This window comes from Magnolia sinica, chromosome 6 (genome assembly GCF_029962835.1).
Source record: "Magnolia sinica isolate HGM2019 chromosome 6, MsV1, whole genome shotgun sequence".
Lineage (NCBI taxonomy): Eukaryota > Viridiplantae > Streptophyta > Magnoliopsida > Magnoliales > Magnoliaceae > Magnolia > Magnolia sinica.
In genome coordinates this window covers 20272048-20285708 of record NC_080578.1, presented here as the reverse complement: position 1 = coordinate 20285708, position 13661 = coordinate 20272048, and the positions used below count along the sequence as shown (strand labels likewise).

Sequence of the window (13661 nt, the reverse complement as noted above, 5' to 3'; positions counted from 1 at the left end):
GCTTGATTTTCGTGGGTTCCATTTATCCTGATGGGTCGCATCTTGTGAATGGATTGGCCGACATGTTAGAATACTTGGTAAGTCCCATACAGAATCTAGAAGGTTTTGTCTAACATCCCAACTATTCCCTGTGGCGTGTCCCACCGGAGCTTTGGATCCGTCTGATTTTTAAGCGCTTAGGATAGCATGAGGGAGAACACGTGATTGGACAGATTAGATTAGTTGTTATGCACGTATAATGTTGGACCTCGACATGTTGGGTTGCACATTAAATATTGACCTATAAAGTGGACGCTGATTGTTTGCGACTCTATGGCTCAGACTGGTAGACTAATAGGAGTTTCAACATGAGGTAATTAGTTCGAGCACCCATTATAATGTGAGTGCATGGGTATTGTGTGAGTATATGATAAATACAAAAAAAAGAGACCCTTATGGGCACCAGCTAGCACCCTAAGTAGAGGTGTGCATGAACCGAGCTAGCTTAGTTAGCTTGCTCAACTTGACTCGAAAAAGCTCAATTCGACTTGGTTCAAAGCCAGTTCGGGCCGAGTCAAGCTAATTTTTTGAGCTCAAAAATGAGTTCGAGCTGGACCTAGATCGACTGTAAGACCCGTGTCCTAGCCCGTACTATTCCGTAGGCTTCCGCGGTCCTTCTGGTCGAATTCCAGCGACCCGCGACGTGTAAACTACATTTGCATGCAACCCTGAGTCGTGTCCCGTATTCCAGAGTCGACTTGACCCAAGACTTGTACCCTAGCGACCACGTCGTCGCCCCGGTTCCAACGCCGCGTCTTGCATACCGATTTGATACCCTCACAGGGAGATGTGGACCCGCGTTCAGTTCGAGGAAAAATACAGCGCGTTTGCAATCTCAAGAGAATCTCTACATCATGTTCCATCAATCAATCAATCAATCACCTCATATCAAGTACAAGAGCAACCCCAAAGTTAACTCTCTCTCACCCTTTCTCTTACACACCCATACATGTCAAGTACACATCAACCATGATAGGGCCATTCTCCATGGACCCCATTATGATGTTTACTTTCTAGTTTGATAAGGGTCATCTAGACCTTCCATTTTGGTGGAGAAAGAATCTCCACCGTTGATTTTGATTTGGTGGGCCCACATGTATTGGGACCCACTTAATGTATGATTGAATGCATGAAAGGGAGGGCCCATAGTACCGGGGTCCCTCCATCACACGTGTCCCTCTCTCTTTCTTTCTCTCCCTCTCTTTTTCATTTTTGTATGATGATGTGGCTATGTGGCCCACTCGAATGGACCCCACCTTGATGTGTCTTATCCACACCATCTAACCATTTGTTGGCCCACCTAGGCAGCACGCCTGTATGTGGGGCCCACCTTAGATTTGTGTTATGTGTAACCGTCCAGCGTCTAGGGACGCTGGACGTGGCTTCACAGTGGGGTGTGCACTGACTGTGTGGTGCTGACTGGCCAACCAAACAAAAGAAATATAATAATATATTTAATGTTTTGGGTGGGCCGCTCATGCAGGCCCCACCTTGATGTATGACTCTAATCCACGCCGTTCATTTCATTCCCCAGCTGATTTTAGGCATTGAGCTGAAAAATTAAGTTAATTCGATTATCTAGCGGGCGATTTCATAGAAAACAGTAGTTTTTACCGTTAAAATTTACTATGATGTTTTTACACACCGAAACATACCAAATATTAGGCTTGATTGGTCTGTCTTGAGCCTTAGAATGCAATGGCTGGGTTGGATTCTCCTGATGTGGGCCCCACCTATGAAAAACTGTGAAAAAACCTATTTTTCAAAAAATAAAAATAAAACAACAGCAACAGATGCTACTGCTGCTGACTGAGGACGCACAACAGCGTCCTGCTGCGCTGTGGACGGACAGGCAGGGACCACGGGTCCTAGCCATGGGCCTCACCGTGATGTGTGTTGTTATCAACACCGTGCATTTGGGTGGGCCCCATTTAGGCAGTGGGTCCCCCTAAAAATCAGTCATATACAAGCTTAAGTGGCCCACGTCACAGGAAACAGTGTTGGATTGAACATCTACTATTGAGACCCTGTGTGGGTCACAGAAGTTTTGGATCATTATGAAATTTGTTTTTCCTCTTTATTCAGGTCCGTGAGACCTTATCAACAGATTGGATGGTAAATAAATCTCGTGGTGGGCCCTACATGGGACCCACTTCTGTCATTGTTAAGCAGCAGCCGCTACCAAGTGCAGCAGCAACAGCCCTCACACAGTCTAAACGCACACCGTCCATTAGTTGGTGGACCCTACCATGATGCATGTGTTGTATCCATACCTCCCAACCATTTTGGGAGATCGTTTTATGGCATGAGGCTAAAAATGAGACAGATCTAGGATCAGGTGGACCACATTTTTGAGAAATAGTGGGTTTGAACGTCCACCATTAAACCCTTGGGCTTCAAAGCTTGGACCATTATGATAATTGTTTTTCCCCTAAATCCAGGTCTTTGTGACCTTATGAATAGACTGGATGGGAAATAAACCCTATGATGGGGCCCACTGGAATTTAACCGTAGAAAACATTATCACTACAGTTAGATATGGTATGGTCCAGTTGATCTTTCGATATAATTCATTTTTATACATATATATTCATTTCTAAAATAAGATTGTGTTCAGCCCATCTAAATTGGCCCATTCAACTCGGCCCATTTGACTTGGCCCAGTTGATTCGGCCCATTTAATTAGGCCCGATGTGATATATGAGGCCCGTTGTTGAGGCCCACCTCAATGTGATGTACGAGGCCCATCTGTTGAGGCCCACCTTAATATATATAAGGCCCACATGATGCGGCCCATCTGGATGTATTTGAGGCCCATGGGTCGAGGCCCAATGGGATGTACACAAGGTCCATTGTAATGTATGATTCCACCATAGTTTATATAATGATGTTTATGGTAGGCCGTGCCTTGGGAGCAATGATGATTAAATGTCCACATTGATGCGTGATGGTGGTTAAATGTCCACATTGTGACCTTCCCCTAGGTCGATTCTGATTATCAAGGCTGATTCCGATTGACGGGGCCGATTATTTGGGCCGAATATCGAGGCTGATTGTCGAAGCCGATTGTCGAGATCGATTATCAGTGCCAGTTATCGATACCGATTATGAGTATGTGACAGCATAGCATCATGATACCTACACTTTAGAGCCACCTTGTGTATATATTAGGCCCATAGGAAAGTCCAGTTTATTGCGCGATAGAGAGGGTAAGGAAGCCTACTTATTGCACTTAGACTCGGATCTGCCCTCGGTGGGGGATATTGTGATGCTTCATCACTGTGATCATATGTGGGCAGGCGCACGTGGGCGGACACTGATGTGGGCGGGGCCAGAGGAGCTTAGGCAAGCTACCAATGATTGGCAGGCTACTGTGCACACAATGAAGGCATAACTTTGTCCCACATCGGTTGCAACGTCCGATGTTGTGATGGCTATAAGTTAGATTCTTTCCTTAACTATCGTGACGCATTTTAAATTAGTGAGCTTATCTTGATATTTGGACTAGATCCGCCATCCTTCTATGGACCCCTATCATTCGTATGCATGTTGTGATGGATGATTAATTAAAGCAGATGTCATTGGCTGAGATGTTTATGAGACTCCTTATGAGACGGAGTTATCCCCACATGATCGTGCAATATGCGCAGGTTTGATGTATGGCATAGATGAGGTTGATGGTATTCGTGGCTCGTCAGGATTTGCATATTACATTGTTTCCTCATCATTTGTTATTGTCTTATTATGTTTTGCATTGCATAGCCTTGATATGGCCATTAGCATTCATGCCTTGCATCACATAACCTTGGTACGGCTGATAGCACTCATGGACTTACCAGTATATTTCCGCTACTCTGATATCGTATGATTGATGATTTTGTCAGTATTTTTGCTTACTATGATTACTCTTATATTGCTTACTTGGCACTTACCTTGTGCACACACTTTCACCACCCACTAAGCTTTCTATAAGCTTATGCACGATAGATGCGTGTAGGTGGCGTTAGGTTGCAGCAGCGTGGAGCTTGGAGCATGTGCTTGACTTTTGGAGCTTTGATTTCAATATACATATTTTCCTTTCAGCACTGTACTCAAATGATTATATTAGTGGATATGTGATGATAATGTTGCCTTTGTGATTTGGGTAAACTTGTAGTTATGCTTATTATGAAACCAATGTATGTTGGAAAATCCTCCTTGTAGGATCCCAAAATCGGAATCTGGCGTATGCTGCGCTGGGAGCCAAGAATGGGATACTACGGAGGCTGTTGGTACCAGATTTGGCGATCGAAAATTTTGCGAGCTCGATTTCAGGGTTTGGGCCGTGACATCGACTCGACTCGAATCGAACCCAGCTCAAATCGAACTCGAATCAAACTAGTTCAGTGACTCGGTTACTTTGATATTGATGTTGCTCACCAAGTGTTTGATGAAATGACTCAAAGAAGTGTGGCTGGTGGCAAGGAAGGTATGTATATGAAACCAACACCTTTTTTCTTGATTTTTATGTTGCTTAGAAGGTGTTTGATAAAATAGCCGTACAACCATTGCGGTTGTCTCAAATACAGTGAGATTTTGAACGTGTAGTTCAGGTGTTTGTGAAAATGCTGCAATGGCAAACTCGGCTTGATCTTAGATCGAACTAGGCTCGAACTGGCCCGAGCTACTGACTGAACCGAGCCGAGCCGAGCCGAGTTTGAGTTGAGGTCAGCTAGTGGCCGAGCTCAGTTGAGCTAAGGCCAACTCAACTCGGTTTGACATGATGTACAACCCTACCCCTAAGCCATCACTAATATGAGTTTTATTAGTAGTGATAATAACGTCCACTAATCAAATGTCACATATACTTTATTAAAGGAAAACACAAATATCGGCTTGATCCAAAACTATGACAAGAAGTAAATTTTTTTGAACATTAGGTGTTTAATTCCTACCGTGTGATTCACTTGACCCTTGGATTCATTTATTTTTGGGCATATAGGGTAAAATGATATGGCAAAATGGATGTACGGTGTGAATTTAACTTATACACCATGGTGGTGACTCAGATCTCATGTCCGTGCCAATCTCATGAAGTACACAATCCGCATCCCAACAGGACAAAGCAGAGGATTCACCTCCATGCGTTATTTTGCACACGCAGGAATGTAAAGTTACCAGACTGGACCGTCCATTCATTGTAGGTAGAGAACGGTTGTTAGGCAATGATGCAAGAACCCACCAAACAAATATATATAAAACCTATCAACAACATTAAAAAACTTATGTTAGATAAGGTAGGGAAAGTAAGCCAATCGACTCAACTTCAAACACCTGTTACATGGGCCACACTATCAATTGCTCACTATCTAGAGAAGCGATTTGGTAAGATGATGCTAACCTTCAATCTATTTCTTGCAATATGGACAGTTATAACAATCATCATCAAAATTAAACGGCTGTGATCATCCAACCGGCTCAACTATTTCATCTTAACCTGAAGACACAGGTATGGAAAGACTGGACGGTCCAGATCGATGACTCATATCCAAATCAACTAGTTGCATCGGAAAACTTCCATAGCCAGTAGTTCCTTTCTAAGAAGTAGATATCGAGCAATGCACTGCAATCTTCTAGCTATTTCAACACGTGTCAAGGTAGACCACCATGCATGCAGACACCAAGGGACATTTATAGACGAAAACCTGACTTTTACCACTTTACCCCCCCTCTCTCTCTCTCTCTCAGGGAAGAAGAAAAACAGCTGACATGGAGGAAGGCGCAACTCCTTTGATGCAATCACATGGCCCAACAGAAAACAGTGGGCCAAAAGGGCGATGGTGTGGAGTCTCTGTAAAGAGCATCGTTTATGCGGGCCTCAATGCCATTGTCACGTCCTTCTCACTCATTTCTTCCATCTCTGCCGGTCATCTCTCTTCTGGTGAGGTTATTTTTGTAATTTTTAAAATCATTGAAAGCTTCTGTAGGAAATGGCATTGCAATGTGCTCATCTTCCCTATTTTGATACTTGGCTGTGTTCAGGCGGTGTGTCACTGATCGTGATGGAACGTCATATGCACGTCTCCGGTTAAAAGACATTTGTTGAGTGCGTTACATACGTGAGGGTGCAGCCTATTTCTTCTTTATCTGTGGCACATGCTCTCTCTTATAGTAATGTAAGGGGAGCACTTTGAAAGAAAGTATCTTCTTGAAAATTTCTTGGTGAGAGACTTTTGTGTGTGCTGGAAGAGTGGAAAAGAAGTGAGCCTTGTATTTTTTATTTATCTCATTTTAGTGAAGATTAAAGCTCAGTGTTGTTACTCATGGACAAAAATATATTGTCGAACTACGTAAATCTCTACACATTTTCTCTTGTTTTTATTTTGAATTTTGGCTTTTGGGTTTGGCTCTTTTCTTTATGGTTACGCATAGGTTGCTTCAATTTTACGCAGATGTTTTTCGACATAATTGCTATTATAGCCAAAGGTTGAGAAGCATTTTAATTCAAGATTGATGTTGGCATTTGTGTTGGAACTATGTTTTTGACGGTAGGAACAAATTCTACCAAACTCAAGGTGCTGAAATTCGACAGATCCAATTACTCATTGTGGAAACCAAAAATGAACATGGTGTTGGTGAAGGGAAGATTTGAAATTGTGATGAAAAAAAAAAAAACATGAAGAAATGAATGATGAGATATTTGAGGGAAAAGTCAGTTAGTTATAATAGATCTTTTTCTTGCATTGGATAATTTGATTTTGTTTAACATGTCTAAGCAAGCTATTATTAAAGATTTGTGAGACAAATTATTAAACCTTTACGAAGAGAAATCATTGTAAAATGAGATTTTCCTCTGACGACAATTGTATAATTTAAATATGAAAGAATAGTCTTCTTTACAAGAATACATGAATGAGTTTAATATACTAATTAACAAACTGACAGTGGTCAATGTGAAAATTTATGACGATGAAAATGTTGCACTTTTGTTTTGTTCGATGCTAGATTCATAAGATCATTTGATTAATAATCTCATCCATAGTCCAGATCTCAATATAGAGTCAGTCATGTCTATGTTGTTTACCAAAGAGTCTTATAAAAAACACACAAGGGATCTTCCGGTAGTACTATAATGGTCAAAAGAAGATCTATTGAGAAAGGTACTAATAGGTGAGATCAAACAAGATTCAGGTCAAAATGGGACAAAATGAAAAAGTGTTTGAATTATAGAAAGAATTATCACTTATGCAAATATTATAAACTCATAAAAGCGAGTCAAGAAAACTCTAATCCTAATTCGTTAGTATTTAGGCCATATAAATAAGGACTAAAAGTACTTGATTAAAATTTATTTCTCGGTTTAAAATCTATTAATTTATATTTTTATGAGAATTAAATATTTAAAAAGCTCAATAGAACTCATTTGCCTTCTTCCATTGCTAAAAGTAAGGATGTTTTAAATTTAATTCATTCTTACACTTGTAAGGCTCCTATTGAATTCTTGTGAGATTTAGAGTATTTTTTTTCTTTTACTAACAATTTTTCTAAAAATGTATGAATGTACCTATTAAAAAAGAATAATAATACTTTTATTTGTTTTGTCAACTTTAAAACATTGGTTGAAAATTAGAAGAAAAAATTAAGTCATTAAAAAATTGATAATAAAGAAGAGCACCTTGAAAGAATTCAAAGATTTTTACAATAATCATAACATTGAAAAGTACTACACGGCCCATGGTACTCCACAACAGAACGAAAATGTTAAATATATAAACCATATGCTTATGGATCATACTAGGATCATTTTGAGTTTCACTAGGCTCGAAATGTCTTTTTAGGTGAAATCCATTAACACGCCTTATTACTTAATTAATTGTTTTCTTATGACTATACTAGATTGCAAGATCTTTGAAGAGGTAAATTTGAAGAATTTCTTAACTAGAGCTCGTTTAAGAGTTTATATTTGGAATGAGTTAAAATCCAAATCACAATTACAATCAAAACGATATGAATTAGAATCCTTAATTGTGTTTGGTAGGTTATAATAGAAATGTATTGGAATCCAAAAATTATATTTGAATGCAAATAATTAGACTGCATTAAAACTCTTTAGTATATTCATAGGAAACTGAAAATAATTAACTTAATCAACTTTAATATCCGAAATTAGTGTACATCTTGAAATTGCATTGAATAGTTTACCACGACGTGTGTGAAAGCTTGGCGAAGCTATAGAATTATGACTAAGTCCTAGAAGGGGGTGATTAGAACCAATTTAAAATTCTACAATTAACAACTAATTGCCTACTTAAATAATTTACAAATTTAAACAACTGAGGCAAAAAAATACTAAGGCTTCCAGATAAAATGAGTCCAATCACATAAACTATAAAATCTATAACAATTAAGCAACTAGTCTACAAGAGATAGTGAGCTTGTGTGTGTTTACAACTTAAGTGCCTAGCATAGAATCCAATTCAAGCATTCATATGATTTAACTAAGAAAAAATATAAACATGAATAGAATTGTGCTTAAATGACAATCACAAACACAAGCATGTATAATGGTTCGGTTTCCCTACTTCACTCACAGTAGACGCACTCTCTTCGAGTGTACTGTTATTCACTATCTTAGGAATTTTCAATAGGTTCACCTATAACTTTTACAAGCATATACTCCCGCCAGAGGCCTACATAAGGATTTGCAAATGTACATTCCCACTAGAGGCCTACATAAGGACTTATCAAACGTACACTCCCTCCGGAGGACAACACAAGGGCTTACACACGTATTCATCCATATTGGTGGCAATACAGTCCTACACAAGAACCTACGCGAGTTTGAGTAACAAACTTAATACTCAATCCTACGCAAGGAAAGAGTATGAATGAACTCTACAATTGACACTTACTTGTCTGATTGTGGCACTTTTGTAGTGCATTCTTGAGATGTTTAATCGATGTTCTCCCATGCTTCAATCAACTTCTCTTATGCTCCATCAATCTTTGAAGTGGATGCTTCAGCTTCTTCAATTGCCTACCTTGCATATGATGCTCCAATGAAGCTACCAAGGTAATAAGAGAGGTTTGGTTGAATCTCCTACAACTAAATGCTTAATTGATTTTCAAATGGAGATTCACCTAGATGGGCATTCTAGAGGTTTGAGAGATAATGAGTTTTTCTATTGGCTTGGTGTCTATCCTCTAAAAAATGTAAGGAAACAAGATCATCTTCATAAACAGCTTGAAATGCTCATGAGAGTAATTAAATACATGCAAGATAACTTAGATCCCTTTGAGTGAGAGTCTAGAAGTGTTGGTAAATATTTAGACACACTAAGACCTCTAACTCACTCAAAAACCATTACACAACAAAGATCCGATTGCAAAATATATAGCGAAAAAGCACCAATGAATCTCTAACAGCTAAGCTCAATCAATTGACCAAAGGTCGTCAATCGATTGAGCTCCACTGAAATAGTCCAATGAACTCACTGGATGTTTTGGCGATGTTCGATCAATCAAGATCGATCAAGGAAGTGCTTGATCACTCGATCGATCGAAGTCACTGAAGAGTTGGCTAGATTGTGCAGTTTTTTTCCAGCAACTCGGGACCTCTATAGCCAATCTAAGCATATTTTAAATAGGCTCCTAAGACTATGCGATGATCAAATGAAGCAATTAAGATTATGATTATGTAGAGGTTAAGTTGTTTTGGTTCTAAAGTTAGGGTCACCAAGGAACCTTAATTTACTTGTTCTTCACTTCGTTGATGCTTCAAGTCTTCATATGTCTCTAGTCTTTTAGCTTCCAATGGCTCAACCGACTCAATGACACAAAGACACATGTTGACAAAATAAATGCATAAATAAATGCACTAACACATGTGATATTTGGCAAAATGATTGTAATAAGATCATTTAAATATACATTTTCATCTAAATGAGGGAATTTCAAACCTCAGGTGGGTTTGAAATGTAAGGATTACAAACAAGCGACTCATGAACTTTTTTAAACAGTCCATTTAAATGCTAACATTTGAATAGTTTAGGTCGTTCTATTGGTGTGATTTTAGTAATGCAACCAATAATTGGATCGTTTTAGGTTATCATCAACATGTCACATGTATAGTATATTATTAGCGTAGCAACACCTTAATTTATTACTCGTGTGACTTTCCTGTCTTTAAAAGTGGAGCCAAAAAAGGCATTTCACACCAATTACATTTAAATCACAGCAAAGCAAAGCAATTTTAAAACATAAAAAGTAACTTTTTACTTACCATTATTGATTTCATTTACCTCCGATTACACATCACGAAACGCACCAAAAAGATGCATGTACGCTACCTCCAAATGCACCCAAACACACGGTGTCAAACGATACTTTATTCATTCCTTCACATTTTTGTGGACACTTGTATGTGCATTCTCAAAGAACAAAGGACTAAACTAGATAAGATGTTCAAAATGTGTATTTTTCTTAACTATATAGATGGAATAAAAATGTACAAATTGTGAGACCCTATTGCCCACAAATTGGTGATTAGCTGAGATATCATTTTAATGAAGATTCAATATAGAAAGACAAAGAAACTCTCAAGTTTAGAGTGTGAGAGATGATTAAATTAGAATTTTCAAACAATAATTATTCAATTTGTTTGATTTGTTTTATAACTTTATATATGTAGATTAACTTTTCATAAATGATAATTAATAAGTTGCTTGAACATGCTTATACTTGAAAACATGAATCATTTGTTAGGCTTTTTTTAATATTTTTTTACTTTTTTCATACCATTTATTATAATTTTTCTATTTTTAAATTAAAAATTAAAAGTAGCGTGTAGTTTACGCTATGCACTACATAGGGCTGAACACTACGCAACACGTTACTGCTATTTAAAACACTACTACACACTATATAGCTTATGCCTCATGCTTCAAAGCGGTGAATGCGATGCTACAGGCTATTCACTATTTGAAACACTGGTTACACAAGGCAGTTGGTTATTTTTTTTAGCCGTCTATTTCTTTTGTTTATATGTGGCCCAGTAGATGAGGGGACCATATTACTTTTTGTCCCCTGAGAACCTACATGGTTGGCTCACCTGCTGAGTGGCCTGGATCTGGGAGCGCCTGTGACAGAGAGTGCAATAGCAAGGGCAATTAACCAGTATAGTTTGGTGTAATATTGGCAAGTTACAATATTTTACTTATAACTATCCATTTGATGGCCATAAATTGGATGACTAGGATTGCTTGATATGTGTGATTTTCTATGTTCTATCCACATGTCCTGTGGTTTGGATGGGCTGGATAGCCTTACATGTGGGCCAGACTCATTCATCCTTGCCAGTGGAAGCTTGTTCCACAGTGTAGGCCACATACATATTAGGAAATCTCAGCATTGCAATTTTCAACTGTCTTCTCTAAAAAAACCCTCCCAAGTACATTTCAAATTCTCAATCCTACTTATCATTTCTGTTGCTCCTCTACCAGGGAATGGAGACAAGGTTGTTTAGCTTGGTGGAAAACCCTTGGGAAAAGAAAATTGAATTCCCCTAATGTGATAGTTTCTTCTGTTTGGAAAACAATAAAAGAATGGGAAATAGATTCCTTTTTTCTATGTTTTCCTAAAAAAGAGAAACCATGGGACCTATTTGGATAAGTGGAATTGAAAAGGAAAACTTCAGATTTGTGGAATTCAGAAAGTATATTTGAAAAGGAAAACCTCATATTTAAGGAAATCCATGAATAATGAAATTCGTGGAAAAGAATCCTAAAGTAACTTTCATGAAAAAGTGAAAATTTATGAAAGGTCATTAGTCAAAAGGTGAGAAATGTCTCTCTTAAAACATGGTAAACTAGATTATTAGGTTTTTGAAAGGAAAGTCAAAGTATCCTTTTCAAGGAAAATTATGGAAGGAAAAAAAATTACTTTCTACAAGTTACTTTATTGGTGCAATTGGTAGAAAATGTCACATCCGTATAAAACTTTTTTCTCTTCAGGATTAACTTTTTGTATTCTACCAATCTTAGCATGCCCTAGAAGGACCTATTATACGTAGATGTCACACTTCTGAGTGACTGTTGACCTTTTAATATTTTCATGAAAACCAACACCTCAAGCCATTCATAGTTTTCTACTTCCCAAGGATTTTGTAAGGTTTGTTTTTTTTCCACATCCATGCTTTGGATTCTCCTTAGTCAGGCACAAGCAGGTCAGGCGAGAATTATAAATATCTTACTATTACAAACATGATGTTTGGATTGCAGTTGATGTTTTTGTACTAGGCTTTGCGAATTTGGTGGCTGATGGGATATCAATGGGCTTTGGGGACTTCTTGTCAAGTGACACTGAGAGGGACATGGCCTCACGAGAGAGGGAGGCAACAGAGTGGGAAGTCACGAACGATGCCCGACCACAGCAAATGGAGCTGCTAGATACCAAGCACTCGGTATGGATCCTGAGGACGTTAGTACTGTAAGTTCGCTCATTTTCTTCAATTGCTTCCTGTTTCATATTCCTTACTAGGTTTTCATTTCCATTTTGTCACTAAACAAAGATCCCGGCAATAAAGAATCAAACTAGTTAACAGTGCTAGTGTAATGATTCCAACAGCTTGATCTTTGAACTGGTTTGCAAACATTACCTATACAATCCTAACAGTTTGATCCATTGGTTGGGAACATTCGATGAGTGTGGTTTCTGGGCCATGGCCCATCCAGGATGTGGCCCCTTGGGTGGACAGTATTCATATAGGCATGCACCAACTGCTAATAGAGATGGTTTCATTTTCAAACATTCTGTGAATAGCTTGACTTTGTGATGTGTGAATGAAGGTCGTGAGCATCTTTTCAAAATACAAAGACATAATGGTCCATGAGAAGATGGCGTTGCAGAAAGGAATGCTACCGCCCAACCAAATGGATAAGCCATGGAAGAGTGGTGTCACCACCTTCGCCGCCTTTCTCTTCTTCGGGAGCATCCCTCTCCTCTCGTTCATCATCCTCATCCCCTTCACACACAGTAAGACTGTCACGTTCACAGGCGCTTGTGTGCTGTCCGCCTTGGCCCTCACCCTCTTGGGGCTGGCAAAGGCCAAGATTGCGGGACAGAACTACGTGCTCTCTGTAATAGTCACCCTCTCCAATGGGGCTGTTGCCGCCACCTCAGCTTACTTCATAGGGTGGGCACTAAGGAATGTAGCTGGTATCCAGGACTGAAACTAAACACCCAGTGGGAAGTTATCTTGGCTTTTTAAGTAGGGCTTCTAAGGTGGATTTTGTTGTAATGTTCGCCGAACCTTGTCCTTGACAGAGAACTCTATGGAATCTTATTTATTTTCTTTGCTGAAGCTCATGTCGTTTACCACAATTTACCACATTTGCGTTGCTACATTTTAGTCTGTACAAACAAGAACAGGTTTACATGTTGGGGTGGGGAAACCATAGCTCACACTGATCGGACTATTATAGCCTGGGTAAATTTCAAAAATGCCAGAAGTCTTGAATTCAACGGGCAATATCAGACACTTAACTTCACCAGATCAGTGTGATTTTTTTGCCATGCTCTACCATTATCCCCACTATTTGGATGGTTTGGATTGACGTGCTTGTATGATGTCTTGGGTGCAGATT

General features: G+C 39.0%; 1 protein-coding gene across 3 annotated transcripts; it reads left to right on the top strand.

The window, feature by feature from the left end:
* Positions 1-5735: 5735 nt before the first annotated feature.
* Positions 5736-13661, top strand: LOC131248480 (uncharacterized). Of its 3 annotated transcripts, XM_058248761.1 has the most exons (4): positions 5736-5959; positions 6061-6143; positions 12297-12504; positions 12864-13661. In XM_058248761.1, exons 3-4 carry the CDS (start codon positions 12481-12483, stop codon positions 13245-13247), a joined length of 408 nt encoding a protein of 135 aa, XP_058104744.1. In that variant the 5' UTR covers positions 5736-5959; positions 6061-6143; positions 12297-12480; the 3' UTR covers positions 13248-13661. The 3 variants fall into 3 exon arrangements, with proteins under 3 accessions (XP_058104744.1, XP_058104743.1, XP_058104745.1); XM_058248760.1 differs by having other exon boundaries at positions 5739-6143; XM_058248762.1 differs by lacking the exon at positions 6061-6143 and having other exon boundaries at positions 5743-5959.

What these genes read in the sequence shown, in the direction of transcription:
- LOC131248480 (XM_058248761.1), top strand. Translation starts at nt 12,481, where the DNA reads ATGGATCCTGAGGACGTTAGTACT. An exon ending in ATCCTGAGGACGTTAGTACT is followed by an intron (nt 12,505 to 12,863) that starts GTAAGTTCGCTC and finishes GTGTGAATGAAG; the next exon opens with GTCGTGAGCATCTTTTCAAA.